General features: G+C 47.2%; 1 protein-coding gene across 1 annotated transcript in view; it reads left to right on the top strand.

The window, feature by feature from the left end:
* Positions 1 to 18,028, top strand: part of ETV7 (ETS variant transcription factor 7) — a 47,842-nt gene extending 29,814 nt beyond the window's left edge. Inside the window, exon 8 of the mRNA XM_032253564.1 lies at positions 17,764 to 18,028. Coding sequence (XP_032109455.1) covers positions 17,764 to 17,878 — 115 coding nt within the window. The 3' untranslated portion in view covers positions 17,879 to 18,028. The remainder of the gene's footprint in view (positions 1 to 17,763) is intronic.
* Positions 18,029 to 18,551: the final 523 nt, after the last annotated feature.

Raw genomic sequence — 18,551 nt, 5'->3', positions numbered from 1 at the left:
GCCTCAGGTTTCTCATTTGTAAAATGGGGCTGCTTCTCCTGACCTGACCTCACAGGGTCGTCGGAAAGCTTTCATAAAGCAGTGCTTGTGAAATACTTAATGTTTGCCTGCTCCATGGGGAATGCTTAAACTGTGTCAGCTGAGAAGGCTCTGCAGACCAGGAGCTGCTCTGAAGCGCGAAAACACCTTGGTCCAATGGGTCAGCTTCTCCCCTCTGTGCCCCAGCCCCAAGTACTGACTGGGGGCTCCTGAGTCAGAGCCTCTGCCCTTGCAAGCCGTCAGATAAAGGTCGGGGAGAAAGAGAAGGGAGTGTTTCCATTTAACCAAGAATAGAATTCCTTGGATTCATATCTTCTCAGAAGGAGGAAACTACCACAGCCTCTTGCCCCCCACCCGGTCAGGAAATCCCCCTCTCTCTGCTGGAGTCTGCCCTGGCTTTGAGTCACTGCAGAGAAGTCCTTGATAAGGACTCTCGGACTTTGGGGCTCAAAGCTGTGATCACCCATGAGCAGGGAAACTCCAGGCTTAGTCCTATCTGGGGCCCTCGACGGTACCCACCGGCAGGGGGCAGGCAGGTGGCTTTGGAAAAACGATTGATGGGAAATGGCTTGTCCCCTTTCACTTTCCCTCGGAGACTGTTCCATCTCCCTGACTTTGCTCTGGGACGAGCGCATGCGCCATGGCCTCTTTTGTCATCTCCTCAACCCAGAACTGCATACCTGGCCCGGGAGGGACTGTGGAAATCAGTTTATCCAGGCCCTTATTTTTTAGAGCAGGGAACTGAGGCTAGAGAGAAGCGGCTTGCCCAAGATCACATGGCCCAGCCCAGCTTCCTGACTCCTGAAGTCACCTCATTTCCTGGCATCGTGTTTGGGTCCAAGATACGAAGCAGGAGTATGGATTCCTAGATCACTTCTTCCGGTTATAACAGTGGTGTTTGCCTGCTGGTGTGTCGATGGATGTCAACAGCTACATTTTGCAGGGACCAGGCCTTAATTCAGGTGATGAATCTCACCCAGCACTGGGACAGTGAGGGCCAGGGGTGGGCTCTTAGGAAGGCAGGCGTGAACCACTGCCGGAGATCCCGACTCTGGAACCCTGGGGCCAATGTCACCTTTCCTCCATCTCTCGAGGGAGATGAGGCCGTGGTCTGGGGATGGACCCCTGGGTGCCAGGAATAAAGAGCGTGTTCGATACATGAATTGAATACCTGCTATGTACCAGGCACCAGTTGAAGCATTGAGTTTACATCCATTTTTCATACAATTAGAGTCCTGAAAAGTGGCAGGTCATTGAAAATGACATATGTCAAAATGGACTTCTCACAAAGAATTTTTTTTTTTGAGACAGAGTCTCACTCTGTCACCAGGCACCAGGCTGGAGTACAGTGGCACAATCTTGGCTCACTGCAACCTCTGCCTCCCGGGTTCAAGCGATTCTCCTGCCTCAGCCTCCCGAGTAGCTGGGACTACAGGCATGCACCACCACACCAGCTAATTTTTGTATGTTTAGTACAGACAGGGTTTCACTATGTTGGCCAGGCTGGTCTCGAACTCCCGACTTCAGGTGATCCGCCTGCCTTGGCCTCCCAAGGTCCTGGGATTACAGGTGTGAACCATTGTGCCTGGCCAACAAAGAATTTTAAAAAGCAGGGGAGACAGCCTCATGGTTGAAAAAGTAGCCAGACATGTGCCGTCTTTTTGTCAGATTATATTACAATTAAAGAATTGACAATAGATAAAGAATTTATGAAAAAATAAGCATAATAAAAAGTTAATTAATGAAACAAATGATACAAATCACTGTCTTTGCCCCATTGAGCCATTTAAGGCACTAACCCATGAGCATGAGCTCTGGTCTTCATCTTCTCTATTAGATGGATTCTTGCCTGGAAAAGCTTTTGCCCTCATAGGAAAGTTCCAGATCTAGCACTTGATTTAATCCTGGCAGCTCTGCTGGGTCTGGGGCTCTTACTGTAGGAAGCCTGGGCTGATGCCGGGGACCCATCCGCTTTGTCACAGAGGATCCTGGGGTGACAGTCTTCCTTGGCTTCCTCCTCTGGTCCCACAGTGTTAGTGATCCACATTTTCTTTCTTCTTTCTTTCTTTTTTTGAGACAGAGTCTTGCTTTGTCACCCAGGCTGGAGTGCAGTGGTGCTATCTCGGCTCACTGCAACCTCCACCTCCTGTGTTGAAATTCTCCTGCCTCAGCCTCCTGAGTAGCTGGGATTACAGGCATGCGCCATCACACCTGGCTAATTTTTGTATTTTTAGTAAAGATGGGGTTTCACCATGTTGGTCAGGCTGGTCTTGAACTCCTAACCTTGTGATCTGCCTGCCTTGGCCTCCCAAAGTGCTGGGAGGTGTGAGCCACTGTGACCGGCCAGTGATCCACATTTTCTACTCAAATGTTCTCACAAAAGGTTCGCAGAGGCACTCAGAAAACACATACATTTACAGAGCAAGGGCTTGTGCCACAGAAATGTCCAGATCTGGTGGATCTGGCAGTAAATGGGAGGATGGTGCGGGCTCAGAGGGAGCCTGTCGAATGCTGGTGCCAGGGTCATGCGCTGCTGGTGAGCTCCCTCCGTGGGACCTCGGCCCTCAAAGGACCTCAGTGGGAACTAAGCCACCAATGGAACAGCCCCAGAACTTGAGTGAGGAGTTTAAAGCAGGTTGTTCTGCCACCAGTATATGCAACTCAGAAATATTTTAATCATGATCTTGGTTTTTTAAAGTCCAAAATCCTTGTGTGAGTAAATTGCTCATCTACCGAGCGGGGATGGGGAAGGATGGTGAGTGAACAAAGGGGACTAGGGCCCCGGCTTGGGAAGTTGGCATAGAAGTAGGAGAAACAGCTCACGCCTGTAATCCCAGCACTTTGGGAGGTCGAGGCCGGTGGATCACGAGGTCAAGAGATCGAGACCATCCTGGTCAACATGGTGAAACCCCGTCTCTACTAAAAATACAAAACATTAGCTGGGCATGGCGGCGCGTGCCTGTAATCCCAGCTACTCAGGAGGCTGAGGCAGGAGAATTGCCTGAACCCGGGAGGCGGAGGTTGCGGTGAGCCGAGATCGCGCCATTGCACTCCAGCCTGGGTAACAAGAGCAAAACCCCGTTCCAAAAAAAAAAAAAAAAAAAAAAAGTAGGAGAAACAGATGTGGCTGCTCAGCAAACCCTTGCAGTCCCCAGGGAGAGATGACGTGAGAAGTGTGCCCATTGGGGATGGTGCTGCACAAAGTGGTGCTGGTGAATTCGGCTTGAGAGACACCAGGGAGAGTCTCCCTCCGGGGAATCACAGGCTTCTGCTCTTTTTCCAACTTCCCTTTTGGAGGGCTGAGGTCTGGAAGCACAGCGGGGGCTGTGGGGCGTCTGATCCTTGAGGGGTCAGGGAGACTGCCAGGGAAATGGGATTCTGGGCTGTGGGCTTCTCTCCACGCAAAGGCCTGCAGTTTAAAGCCATGTCCACTAGGTGGTGCAAAAGCCTCTTTTTGCGTTAGTGTGGGGCCGGGCGGTGTCTGGACAGCGAGCCTGCCTTCTCTCATGGGGAGGCGTGTACTCTCCAACTCAGGCACGCTCTGTAAGTGGACACCCAGGCCCTGCTTGAACACCTCCAGTGATGGGGAACTCACACTCCAGGGGACAAAGTAAGTAGCAGGGGTGGGGGTGAAATTGGGGGGCACCAAAAAGCCAACTGTCCTGTGATAGTGTCAGCCTCCTCTCCTAGCCCACGGGCCACTGGTGTCTGCAATTTCTATCTTCCCAGTCTCTTTACTGGGAATAACTTCTTATCTCCTCTTCTTTTTTAAAAAAATTTTATTTATTTATTTATTTATTTTTATTTATTTATTTTTTTTGAGACGGAGTTTCGCCCTTGTTCCCCAGGCTGGAGTGCAATGGCGCGATCTCGGCTCACCGCAACCTCCGCCTCCTGGGTTCAGGCAATTCTCCTGCCTCAGCCTCCTGAGTAGCTGGGATTACAGGCACGCACCACCATGCCCAGCTAATTTTTTGTAGTTTTAGTAGAGACGGGGTTTCACCATGTTGACCAGGATGGTCTCGATCTCTTGACCTTGTGATCCACCCGCCTCGGCCTCCCAAAGTGCTGGGATTACAGGCTTGAGCCACCGCGCCCGGATTATTTATTTATTTTTAATAAAGATGGGGTTTCACCATGATGGCCAGGCTGGTCTTGAACTCCTGACCTCAGGTGACGCACCCACCTCCACCGCCCAAAGTGCTAGGATTACAGGCGTGAGCCACCACGCCCAGCCATCTCCTCTTCTTATGATCACTTTGTCCTTGAGTAGTTTGTCAGCAGAGGCCTAGATGAGACCTCTCACAGATCTGGGACATCTGCTAGGGACGCGTCAAAGCCTCTCTACCCTTGTAGCAGGAACAGCTGCGGGAAATTTCCTGAACACCGAATAAAGGAGGAAAGAGTTTATTATTTGGCTGGGAGCCTGGGCATAATTTGTCCAAAGCCCAGCTCATTTAACAAAGGAAGTTTCTGCCTTTATATAGGTTTATACTTTAGAAATTACATATGAAAGGGTTTCGGTTTACAATTTTAGGACTTTTTCACATGTGAAAAGGTCTCTGTTTACAGTTTTAGGAATCACATATGAAAGGGTTCCGGTTTACAGTTTTGGGACTCACATGTGAAAAGGCTTTTGGTTAGATTTTGTGTTAAGTAAAAATAGTGTCTTTTAGAGAGTTTCCCCAAGACCAAGCGTGTTATTTTCAGGAAGGAGATGCAGGAGGCGCCAGCTGGCCTGCTCTCTCTTCCATGGAGCTGCACAGTGGATGACAGAGGGGGAGGGAATCCCAGATGCCTGGATCTCCGTCCTCACCCTTACCCTGCCCATGTAGACCTGATTAGGAATCAGAAGGACGGAGGCTTCCTTAATTTCCTCCTGCTTTAGTCCCAGCAAACTTCCAGGCCTCAGTCTCCACTTCTGTAAAATGGATGGCCGCATCCTTTGCCCTGCTTAGCACATGGAGCTGTTGAGAAATTTCAAATGAAATAATGCATTCCTTTATTTAACATTTCTCGAGCACCTACCGTAGGGTAAGCACTGTCTAGAAACAGGAATCTAGTGGTGACCAGGACAGATAAGTAAACAAATAAATACAGAACATAATGGCAGATGGTGATAGGCACTATGAAGGAAAATAAAATAGAATCAAGTGAGGGGGTGCCAAATTTAAATTGAGTTGTCAGAGATGTAAAAAGCATGTGTAAGTAGGAACAAGCCATCTTTACCTATGCCACTTTCTCCCCTGCAGTCTGTCCATCTTCCTTCCTTCCTTCTTTCCTTCCTTTCTTCCTTCCTTCCTTCTTTCTTGCTGTCTTTTTCCGAGTTTCACTCTTGTTGCCCAGGCTGGAGTGCAGTGGTGCAATCTCAACTCATTGCAACCTCTGCCTCCCAGGTTCAAGCGATTCTCCTGCCTCACCCTCCCAAGTGGCTGGGATTACAGGCATGCGCCACCACGCCCAGCTAATGTTATTGTATTTTTAGTAGAGATTCAGTTTCACCATGTTGGTCAGGCTGGTCTGGAACTTCCGACTTCAGGTGATCCACCCTCCTTGGCCTCCCAAAACGCTAGGATTACAGGTGTGAGCCACCATGCCCAGCTGTCCGTCCCCTTTCTATTTAACCTGCAGGTCACACCATGAAAGATGGACACTTGTTAGTTTGTTATATGCAATTCAATGCAATTTTAATGGCTATGACTAAGGAAGACGGGCTGGGAGAAGACCACCTTGGCCTAGAGCTGCCCCTCTCCCATCCTCTTCCTTTGGGGGAGGCACCAGCTAAGACCACTGAGATCACAAAGTCTCCTGAATAGACCTCAAGTCTCCAGATCAGGCCTATCTAAACCTCCCAATTCAAGGAAGCATGGTGTATTGTTCAAAGTGCTCTGGCTGGAAAGCCCCAGAGTTCTAAATATGACTCTTTAAATTCCAGCAATTCTGAGCAGGAAGAGATTTCCCCTTAGTCACATGATCATATGCTCCAGCCAGTGACAAGCCCAGGTTCTCAACCTGTGAAGTGGGGTGGGGAGCACACATCAGATTGTCAGGGGATGGCTGATTGTGCGTGGCCGAACCTGGCGTGCAAATCTATGGAGAGGGTCTGAAGTACCTGACAAAGGCACTTTCTTCTGCACCATGCCCACGAGGTCAGTGAGCTGACCCAGTTTTCGGGTTTTAGGGATGGGGAAACTGAAGATGAGGGGGACCTTGAGAGTCTGGGATTCTGGCTTTCAGCCAGGCACCCTTCCAACCTTAGGAACAGACCATGCCAACTCTAGCCTTCTGCAAACTCAAGTGATTTACAATAAAGAACATGATTTTTTCCTGAATGACCAGTGAGTAATTTATCAAGCTGGATTTTGATCAGCCACAGAAAGAGAAAAGGGTCTTTGACAAAGCAGGAGACCTGGACTAGAGCCAGCAGCAGAAAGCCCCCAGTGAAGTCACAGAAGCTTGGCGGCTCACCACATCTTTATTTTGAGCAAGACGAACTGCCTTTCTGATAATACAAATTCGTTCACCAGAGTTTCGAGTGAGGCAGGGATGCCCAGACCAAAGTCCAGCTTCTCCACGAAGGAGGCCAGGCTTAATGAATCCCAGCTCCTGTGTCACTTAGAGTCATGCTGGCCCTAGCATCTAAATGGAAATCTCAGTGGCTTCATGTGATAAACATTCATTTCTTGTCACATAAAGTTTGGTTGGTGGGTGGGGAGGGATCCATTCCATGAAGTCATCTGCGGTCCCAGGCTGATGGAGGCTCTGCTGTGTCCTTCATGTAGCTTCTATGTGGGGGGTTGACACCCAGCCAGCAGGCAGGGAAGGGAAAGCATGACAGATTGGGGAGATGTTTTTTTGTTTTGTTTTGTTTTGAGACAGAGTTTCATTCTGTCACCCAGGCTGGAGTGCAGTGGTGCAATCTCAGCTCACTGCAACCTCCGTCTCCCAGGTTCAAGCAATTCTCCTGCCTCAGCCTCCCAAGTTGCAGGGATTACAGGCACTTACCACTAAACCTGGCTAATTTTTAATATTTTTAGTAAAGATGGGATTTTGCCATGTTGGCTAGGCTGGTCTCGAACTCTTGACCTCAGGCAATCCACCCGCCTTGGCCTCCCAAAGTGCTGGGATTGCAGGTGTAAACCACTGCACCCAGCCAGGGAGGTGTTCTTGTGGGAGGCACCCATCATTTCTACCCATATTCATTGTCGGAACTCAGGCTTGTGATAGTCCATCTATGTTCCTTGCTCCTTGTGAGTGACATTCCCCTTATTTATACCATTCTCCGCCCTTCTTCATCCTGCTCCGTGGCCAGGAGACTGTCCTGTATGGATTGCAGCAGTGGGCTTCCTGTCCTCTGGCTTCTGGTTGGTTTTAGTCAAGGAAGTCTCTGGTAGGAGATTCCAAGGTAGTTCATTTCTCTAGTCCCTCCCTGCTGGCTCCATAGGCTGGCCGTGTTGTCCTACTCAGGCCACAGTTCCTCTGCACTGCCCTCTCCACGCAGTCCTTCCTTTCAAGCTGTGTCACTCTCCTTCCCTTTTAGGCTTTCAGTTGAAATCTGTTCAACTGACATTCAGTAGCCCCCTCAGTGGCAAATGGTATCTTGATTTTCCTGAGATACCTGGCTCCCTACATGTAGATTCGAACCTAGGTTTCTCCTTCTGGATCAAAGAAAAGAGATAGTTTGTAATGCACTGTCTGCTGTGCATCTTCTCCCAACTTCCCATCAAAACTCCATGCTGGCTCCCAGTGCTTTACAGCTGCTTCTCTGTGTTATGGCGTAGTGCTTTGATGAATTAACCTGGGATGATATTTTCACAGGTGGTGATGGGGTCTCTCAGATTTCCCTCTGTAGTGTGTCTATACTTGAAACACACATCTTCACAGGACAATGCCGTAATCCTTAAGAGAGACCGGCAGTGAACTAATGCAGGTATCAGCCCAGCATCCCATCTGCCATCTACCTGGTGACAACTGGACTTTGTCTCTGGGAGCAACTCTTCCTACTGCACCACCATGTCCTGCTCGCAGCAGAGGGGGAAGGCCCTTTAACCCAGGCTGGGCCATTTAGAGAAGCCCATTCCCACGGCAACTGGTCCAGATGGTGAGTGATCCAGGACAGGCCAATGGGGTCCTTCCCTGGGATTTCTCTTTCTGTATCTGGCTGGGATGTTACCCCAAGCTAGTGGTAGCTGTGCCATGAGGGGACACCAGAGAGGCAGGAAGGTGAAGTGAAGTCCCCGGAGGTCTGGTCTCTACTTCTAATCTTGGGGCTCTTGGAGCTGTCCTGACCCCTGCAGATCTTTCTTCAATTCTTGCAAAAAAAATTGATATATAATAGTTGTATGTATGTTGGGGATACATGTATTTGTTTTTTTTTTTTTTAAGACAGAATCTCACTCTTTCACCCAGGCTGGAGTGCAACGGTGCCATCATTGCTCACTGCAACCTCTGCTTCCTGCATTCAAGCCATTCTCCAGCCTCAGCCTCCCAAGTAGCTGGGAGCACAGGTGTGCGCCACTACACCTGGTTAATTTTTGTAATGAGATGGAGTTTCACTATGCTGCCTAGGCTGGTCTTAAACTCTTGAGCTCAAAGTAATCCACCTGCCTTGGCTTCCCAAAGTGCAGGGATTACAGGCTTGAGCCACTGTGCCCAGCCACATGTGATATTTTGATAGCTGTAATTCCTTCAATTCTTTGACAATCCTAATAGCTTTCTAATAAATCCCCCTTTTCACTTATGTTGGTTTGAGTTGTGGTTTCTGTCTTGCACAATTATGAAAGGTCTATTTCTTGAGGAGGTACAATTTTTAGTCAAGGGATTGTTTGACACCCTTGAAGTTCACTGCCAGGCCTGCCACTTGTCTGTGTCTTAGGAGGTGAGCTCCTTTAACGAGAGGTTTTTAAGACGTCCTTTGCTCTGGGATGAATCAGAGGGAATCACTGCATTAGGGCTCAGGATATTAAACCGAGTGGTGTCAGATATTTCCAGTATCAATCAATAATCCCATATGTACTGTCTCCTCCTGCAGGGATTACAGGCCTGACATTTGGATATGATTCTAGTTTTCTTTGAAACCCATACTTTGAGAGTCTATGGGTTGGGTGCAGTGGCTCACACTTGTAATCCTAGCACTTTGGGAGGCCGAGATGGGCAGATCACTTGAGGCCAGAAGTTCGAGACCAGCCTGGCCAACATGGTGAAACCCTGTCTCTACCAAAAAATACAAAAGTTAGCCGGGTGCGATGATGTGAGCCTGTAATCCCAGACACTTGGGAGGCGGAGGCAGGAGAATCACTTGAACCCAAGAGGTGGAGGTAGCAGTAAGCCAAGATCACACTACACACTACTGCACTCCAGCCTGGGTGACAAAGTGAGACTATGTCAAAAAAAAAAAAAAAAAAAAAGAAGAGTCTATGAACATTGGTGTAATATACCACACTAATAAAATAAAAGACAAAACCCACCTGATCATGTCAATAGATAACAGAAAAAGCATTTGACAAAATCCACGTGTCTTATGATAAGAATATTCAACAAACCAAGACTAGAGGAGAACTTCCTCAACCTGATCAACACCATCTATGAAAACCCCACACTACCATCCTACTTAATGGTGAATGACTGGATGCTTTTCTCATAACATTGCAAGGTTCTAACCAGAGCAAGGAGGCAAGAACAAGAAATAAAAAGCATCTAGATTGGAAAGGAAGAAGTAAAAGTATCTCTGTTCATAGACAACATGATACTGTATATAAAAATCCTAAGGAAGGCCGGGTGCAGTGTCTCACGCCTGTAATCCCAACACTTTGGGAGGCCGAGGCGGGCGGATCCTGAGATCAAGAGATCCAGACCATCCTGGCCAACACGGTGAAACCCGTCTCTACTAAAAAAAACCACAAAAATTAGCTGGGCGTGGTGGTGCGCGCCTGTAATCCCAGCTAGTCGGGAGGCTGAGGCAGGAGAATTGTTTGAACCCGGGAGGTGGAGGTTGCAATGAGCCGAGATTGCGCCACTGCACTCAAGCCTGGTGCCTGGTGACAGAGTGAGGCTCTGTCTCAAAAAAAAAAAAAAAAAAAAAAAAAAAAAAAAAAAAAAAAAAACCAAAGGAATAATAAAAGAAAAGAAACCATGAGAACTACTTAATGAGTTGAGTAAGTTTGCAGAATACAAGACTAACCTACAAAAGTCAATTGTATTTCTATCTATGACAATGCACAACCTGAAAATGAAATGTAAAATAATTGTTTCCAATGCCATCAAAAGAATAAAACACAAATAAACTTAAAGCATAAAACATATATTCTGAGAACTACAAAGCATTGCTGAAAGAAATTAAAGCAAATCTCAATAAACAGACAGATATAATCTGTTGTTGGGTTGTTAAGATGGCAATATTCTCTAAATTAGTCTGCATAGTCAATGCAATCCCTATCAAAATTCCAGCTGCTTTTTTTTCTTTTTTTTTGCAGAAATGGACAAGCTCATCTTCATATTCATATGGAATTGCCAGTGACCCTAACTAGCTAAAACAGTCTTGTAAAGAAAAACAAAGTTGGAGGGCCCACATTTCCCGATTCTGAAACTTGCTGCAAAGCTACGGTACTCAAAACAGATTGGTGCTGGCATAAGGATATAGATTAAGAACAGTTTTTTCAACAAATGGTGTTGGGACAATGGGTGTCCACATGCAAAAGAATAAATTTATCCCCTTACCTTACACCATATGCAAAAATTAACTCAAAATATGTCAAAGACATAAACATAAGAGCTAAAACTATAAAACTCCTAAAAGAAAACATAGAAGTAAATCTTTATGACCTTGGATTAGGCCATGACTTCTTAAACGTAACACCAAAAGCATAAGTAATAAAATGTAAAAATAGATAAACTGAACTTCATCAAAATTAAAGCCTTTGTGCTTCATAGGACACCGTCAAGAAAGTAAAAGAAACGATCCACAGGATGGGAGAAAATATCTCCAAATTATATATCTGATAAGAGAATTGTATCCAGGATTGAGAAAGAATTCCTACAACTCAGTAATAAAAAGACAAGCCCAAATTCGGCAAAGAACATGAATAGAGATTTCTCTCAAGAAGATATACATGAAGGACATGAAGAAATGTTAACCTCATTGTATTAGTCCGCTTTCACACTGCCGATGAAGGCATGCCTGAGACTGGGTAATTTATAAAGAAAACAGGTTTAGGGCCGGACGCAGTGGCTCACACCTGTAATCCCAGCACTTTGGGATGCCAAGGCGGGTGGATCACGAGGTCAAGAGATCAAGACCATCCTGGTCAACACGGTGAAACCCCGTCTCTCCTAAAACTACAAAAAATTAGCTGGGCATGGTGGTGCGTGCCTGTAATCTCAGCTACTCGGGAGGTTGAGGCAGGAGAATTGCCTGAACCCAGAAGGCGGGGGTTGCGGTGAGCCACGATCGCACCATTGCACTTCCTCCTGGGTAACAAGAACGAAACTCCATCTAAAAAAAAAAAAAAAAAAAGAAAAGAGGTTTAATTGACTCACAGTTCCACATGGCTGGGGAGGCCTCACAATCATGGAAGAAGACAAGGAGGAGCAAGTCACATCCTACATGGCGGCAGGAGAGAGAGAGCTTGTGTAGGGAGAGAGAGAGAGCTTGTTCAGGGAAAATCCTCTTTATAAAATCATGGAGTCTCGTGAGACTTATTCACAATCGTGAGAACAGCATGGGAAAGACCTGCCCACATGATTCAATCACCTCCCACTGGGTCCCTCCCACAACATGTGGGAATTGTGGGAACTACAATTCAAGATAAGAATTGGCTGGGGGCGTGGGGGCGGGGGGACGTAACTAAACCACAACAATCATTAATCATCAGGGAGATACAGGACAAACTACCATGAGATACTATTTCTTGCCCACTAGGATTACTAGGGAAATTGAAGCATAGGAGAGCCACGGTGACACCATTTTAAAGTCAACTCCATCTTAAAACTGGCAAGGCGGCCAGGTGTGGTCGCTCACGCCTGTAATCCAAGCACTTTGGAGGCCAAGGTGGGTCGATCACCTGAGGTCGGGAGTTCAAGACCAGCATTACCAACATGGTGAAATCCTGTCTTTATTTAAATTTAAAAAAAAAGGAAAAAAAGAAAAAAAAACTGGCAAGGCATATTCCTTGCCAGTTATGACTCGTGGTCCTAAATGTTTACAGTTGAGGAAACACCTAAAAAATACCTGCAACAACACACTCCTACAATGACAAAAAGCCCAGATGTCCCACTATCCGTAACAAGATATGCTTTTAAGATGACTATGGTCATGCTTTGATGTACTTATGCACTAAAATGCCAAAGATAACATTCTTTAAATCAACAAAGTACTAAATTTTATCATGCTGTCAGCCCACACACACACAGGCTTAATTTATCTTAGCTTTTACATAGATGAGACTCCTATATGAGAAGAGTGTAAGATAGAGATCGCGTGTTTCTCCTCTTGCTTTCTGAGGACACCCTACTCTGTAAGTGAGTAGCTTTCAATAAACTATCCTCTCTCTGCACTTTGTAACTTGCCTTGAATTCCTTCCTGTGTGAGATCCAACAACCCTCTCTTGGGGTCTGGATTGGACTCTTTTTCTGGCAACAGCAGGGCTGTAATTTTTAAAGAAAGATGGACATTAACAAGTGTTGGAGAGGATGTGGAGAATTAGAACCCTCAGACATTAGAATGTAGACTGGTGCAGCTGCTGTGGAAAACAGTTTAACAATTTCTTAAAAAGCTAAAATAGAGTTACCATATGACTCAGCAATCCTGCTTCTGAGTATATGCCCGAGAGAATTAAAAACATATGTCCACCCAAAAACTTGTAGAAAAATGTTCATGGTAGCATTACTTGTAGTAGCCAAAGCTAAAAACAACCCGAATGCCCATCAACTGCTGAATGGATAAACCAAATGTGATCTATCCACAAAATGGAACGTTACGCAGTCGTGAAAAAAGAATAAATTTCTAATACATGCTGTGACATGGTTGAACCTTGAAGAAATGGTGTTGAGTGTAAGGAGCCAGTCACAACATATGATTGTATGATTCCATTTATATGAAATGTTCAAAGAGGCAAATCCATCCAGCCAGATGGGAGATTAATGGTTGACTGGGGTTGGGAGTGAGAGGGTCTGGGAAGGGACCGCCAATGGGTTTAGGATTTCTCTCCAGGTGGATGAAAATGGTCTGGAAATAGGCAGTGGTGGTAATTAATGCACAACTTTGTGAAAATACTAAAACCCACAGAATTGTACACTTGTAAAGAGTGAATTTTAGCCAGGTGCAGAAGCTCACGCCTGTAATCCCAGCAACTTTGGGAGGCCGATGCAGGTGGATTGCTGGAGGCCAGGAGTTCGAGACCAGCTTGAGCAACATGGCAAAACCCCCCGTCTCTACTAAAATCACAAAAACTAGCTGGGGTGGTGGCGTGCACCTGTAATCCCGGCTACATCAGGAGGCTGAGGCACGGAATTGCTTGAACACAGGAGGCGGAGGTTGCAGTGAGCCAAGATCGTGCCACTGCATTCCAGCCTGGAAGACAGAGTGAAAACAGAATAGTGAACTTTATGGCATGTGAATGAGATCTCAATAAAGCTATTATTTAAAAAAAATTATGAGCAAACAGAGGCTCTGCACAGAGTGGCAGCTTCCCCAAAGAGGGCAGCAAATCAGAGGCACTTTCCTAGGCCTGGCAGAGTGAGACGTAGCATGAGGATTAAGAACCCAGGCTTTGAAACTGACAGTTGTGGTTGAATCCTGCTTCCACGTGTCATGAGCTGTGGGATGGTGGAAAATGGACTCAATCTCTCTGAACCTCTGAATTGTAAAATGAGAAGAACTACTTTGTGAGGTTCCTATGAGGGTTAACTTCTTGGTAGCTTAGAATATTCAGTAAATGATAAGTAGTTTTATCATTTTTTTTTTTCTCTAGAAAAAAGAAGGAAAGAGGTCTCTGGAAGGCGACTTTGACCTTGGTCTGAAGGTGGAAGGAACAGGCCCAGTTTAAACAAGTGAAAATAGATTTTAGGTTCTAGCATGGGCTGGAGGGATATGGAAGACCCTCTCCAGGTACGGTGGGTGGTCAGTTGGGGTTCGGGGGGGTGACCAGAGGCAGAAAAACTGCAGACGCTCAGCCTCCTATGAGGCTGCCAGGTCTGTGGGTTGGAAATGGATACTCTGTTATTCAAGTTTTCTGCCAGGAGAAAAATGAGATAAGTTATTACCATCATGTTTTGTTACACAACTTTTCCTCTCACTCTCGGGAAGGAGCTGGGAGCTCCTCTGCAGTCTCACATCTTATATTAAGTGTGAGCCCAAATCAGCTCAGGCTGTCCTCAGCTGAGCTGATGAATCTGCATTCCAATGACCACCAGCAGCTGGCCTGCTAGGGCTGGCATCTCAGTGAGGCTGTCTGTTTTCTTCTCATCAATATTTGATTCTTGCAGAATAACAGATGATGATGATCTCATTCTTTGTGCTTTTGCGTAGTTTTCACATGGTCTACGGGGACGAGGTATCTAATTAAAGTGCCATTAGGAGAAACCGTAATAAGCATGGCTCACGCCCGTGTTGCCCTTTGTCTAGACTTTTCTTTCTCCTATCTTGCATGGCTGCCTTGGTCAAGATAAAGCATATTTGTGAGCTGTATCAGTCACGGTTCAGCTGGAGGAAACCACAGTGCTAATTTTAGCGGGAAAGGTATCAGGGGTGTACAAAGCCACTGGGAGGGCTGGAGGAACGGGTTCCAGGTGGGGCTCCAGGGATGAGCTGGAACCTCAGCACTGCAGCAGTGATGCAGAGGGCGGGGGCTGCACTGCCCATGGAGGAGTGTCAGCACGCCAGCCTTGCTGGAATGCCCAGCTTCTCCTTGACCTTGCTTGTTCAGCCACAAAAATGCCCTCACTTCACTTCCTCCTCCCAACCTAGGCCAGGGCATCGAATTGTCAGATCCTAATTCATATCCAAAACTCCAGCTGCTATGGGACCAGGTGAGTTTACTTTTCAGCTTTCCTGACTCTGAGGGAGAGAAAGGGCCCTTGATGGTGTGAACCAGGCCAACCCACCAGGACCTTACATCGAGATTTTAACATGTAATTTGGTTCAGTACTTACTCGAGATAACTAACAATCCTTTTATTGAATTTAATTAATTAATTAATTGTTTTTTTGAGATGGAGTTTTGCTCTTGTTGCCCAGGCTGGAGTGCAATGGCACAATCTTGAATCACTGCAACCTCCACCTCCAGGGTTCAAGCGATTCTCCTGCCTCAGCCTCCCGAGTAGCTAGGATTACAGGCATGCGCCATCACACCTGCCCAATTTTTTCTATTTTAGTAGAGATGGGGTTTCTCCATGTTGGTCAGGCTGGTCTTGAACTCCCGACATCAGGTGATCCGCCTGCCTCAGCCTCCCAAAGTGCTGGGATTATAGGCGTGAGCCACAACACCCAGCCAGGGCCTACCCAAGTTCTAAGTGTGCCTCCCTTGTGACCCAGATCTTCTGTGTCTGAGAATACACCTTTCACAAAACTTCTCACATACATGCAGACATATATTTATAGAGATGTCCTCTGAAGCATGGTTATCGTTACAAAATGTGGGGGAAGTCCAACTGTCTAGCAATGGGGTTTGATAAGTAAATACAGTGGAAAACCCTGCAGCTCATGTAAATACAAAATCTGCAAGAACTGATGGGCAAGGACTCGTGATGCCTCTGCAGGTTCAAGGCTGGGGCCCTGGGCCATCTGCCAAGTGGCGATGCTACCCTGTCTGTGAACATTTGGAGCTGGTAAAATGAATGATGATTCAGAGAACATGGCACGGAAAGGCATAATTGCTTTTGTTATATAAGATAATTTCTGGCCGGGCGCGGTGGCTCAAGCCTGTAATCCCAGCACTGTGGGAGGCCGAGGCGGGTGGATCACAAGGTCAAGAGATCGAGAGCATCCTGGTCAACATGGTGAAACACCGTCTCTACTAAAAATACAAAAAATTAGCTGGGCATGGTGGCACGTGCCTGTAATCCCAGCTACTCAGGAGGCTGGGGCAGGAGAATTGCCTGAACCCAGGAGGCGGAGGTTGCGGTGAGCTGAGATCGTGCCATTGCATTCCAGCCTGGGTAACAAGAGCGGAACTCCGTCTCAAAAAAAAAAAAAAAAAAAAAATAATTTCTATAAATTAGTTCAAGGAATTAGGCTAAAAGTATGGTCTGCATCTCCAGTCTGCATATCTTCCACATGTCAAGAGAATTTTACTTACCTCTCAACTGCCCCAAGTGAGAAAAAAGAAAATGGACTTGGATGTGTTGTCAATTGTCTTGGGATTACAAGAGGGAGGAGCATTGCCTTGGGGAGGGAGGCAGCAAGTGACCTTGCTGGGGACAAGCTGATTTGGGTTCGCCTGCTCGTCTCCTTACCCCATCCCTGCCTGCCTAAGTTGGAGAGGGAGTAGGGGCTATAAGTTCCACTTCAACTTTGCAAAGTTTCAAAGAGAAAAGTCATGAGTGGAAGGTTGAGAAGTTCATGTGGGTGAAATGCAATCATTGTAATGTCCCCTTGTGTGGAAAGCACCCCTCCTGCGTAGTGATGGTCTCTTGGAGTTCTGAAACTTTTCCCTCACTAAGTTTTAAAAAAGAAATTATTTGGGGCTTGGAAGAGAGAAGGGAGTCTTCCCTGCTTTGTGGCCAAAACCTTCCTTAAGATAAATGTTCTTCAGGGAATGCCACCACCGCTGGAACAAACCTACCACCCCCACCGCCAGCAATGAAGAGGCCAGACGCAGCAGCTCACGCCTGAGATCCCAGCACTGTGGGAGGCTGAGGTGAGCCGAGTGGCTCACTTGAGCTCAGGAGTTCAAAACCAGCCTGGGTAACATGACAAAACCCGTCTCTACCTAAAATCTAAAAAGTTAGCGGGGTGTGGTGGTGTGCCTGTAGTCCCAGCTACTTGAGCGGCTGAGGTGAGGGGAAGTTGAGGCTGCATGAGGTGAGATCACGCCACTGCACCCCAGCCTGGGCAACAGAGTGAGACCCCGTCTCAAAAAAAGAAGAGGAATAGTAATAATGTGATGCTATGTGCGTAGAAAAAATATTCTGGAAGAGCTTTTGCAAAACAGCGGCTATTCCCAGGCAGGAAAGTGGCAGCCTACAACGAAAACAAAACCCTCTGCGACCATCGGGAAGTGTGGAGTCCCTGGTGTTGTAAGTCACACACAGGCATGTATTAATTGTTGCAGTACAGCGGCCTGGCTCCCAGCAAGCTGTCCCCACAGGCTCCCTGCTCTTGTTTTGATAAGATCAAAGTCCGCCTTGGACAGCTCATTTTCTGGTTAATGGGGTGTTCTTATCAACTGAGAGAACAGTTACCTGCTAATGCAAGTGCCCGCCCCTTCCCTGAAATACGGCTCCTTCCAGCTTGGGCCTGGCGCCTGAGATCCTGCCATCTGATCACATAATCTGGGAATTGCAGTTTGTTGGGCTCAGAGGGCCTGGCCCTCAAGTTTCACCTTGTGGGCAACCTCTGTGAGTGGAAACCATGTCTCACCCTGGACTTGAAGGTCAGCGCTAGGAACAGAAGTCATCAAGAGCAGGAAAAAGGATGAGGAAGTGCTTTAGGGATCAGCCTCGGTATTGGTTTTACATTTTTCACTGCAATATTAATTATTTTACGTCACTTTATTTGCTTATTTTTCAGGCCACAAAGGGAACACTTTGAGAAGGACAGGATGGAAGATCTTCAGGCTCTGCCACCTGCCTGGCACCCACCCCTTCTGCGGGACAGTCAGGACGATCAAAGCCAGTGCTCCTGAGGGCCCCTGACCTCCAGCAGGAAAGCAGACACTGGTTGACAGGTAGCTGAACCACCGGCCTGAGTGAACTGGGTGGCGGCTTTAGGACCTCGAGACCCAGTCGGCTGAGTGACCGGGGGTGAGAGAGTGTGTTTTTTCCTGGGGTGCTGTAACAAATTACCACAAACTTGGGGACTTAAAACAATGGACATTGGCTGGGTGCAGTGGCTCACACCTGTAATCCCTATACTTTGGGAGGCCAAGGTGGGCTGATGACAAGGTCAAGAGATTGAGACCATCCTGGCCAACATGGTGAAACCCTGTCTCTACTAAAAATACAAAAATTAGCTGGGCACGGTGGCACGGGCCTGTAGTCCCAGCTAATCAGGAGGCTGAGGCAGGAGAATCGCTTGAACCCGGGAGGCAGAGGTTGCAGTGAGCCGAGATCACACCACTGCACTCCAGCCTGGCGACAGAGTGGGACTCCATCTCAAAAACAAAAACAAACAAAAACCCCCTCAAAAAACAATGGACATTAATCATCTCACAGGAGGTCCACAATCAGGCAGAGATTGGTTCCCTCTGGACACTCTGAAGGGGAGTCCCTTTGCTGCATCTGTCCTAACCTCTGGGGGTGGCAGGCAGACCTCAGCATGCCTTGGACTGTGGCTGCATCACTGCCATCTCTGCCCCC

Source organism: Sapajus apella, unplaced genomic scaffold (assembly GCF_009761245.1).
Source record: "Sapajus apella isolate SASKATOON/1434 unplaced genomic scaffold, GSC_monkey_1.0 scaffold83, whole genome shotgun sequence".
Lineage (NCBI taxonomy): Eukaryota > Metazoa > Chordata > Mammalia > Primates > Cebidae > Sapajus > Sapajus apella.
This window is presented reverse-complemented; position numbering and strand designations above follow the sequence as displayed.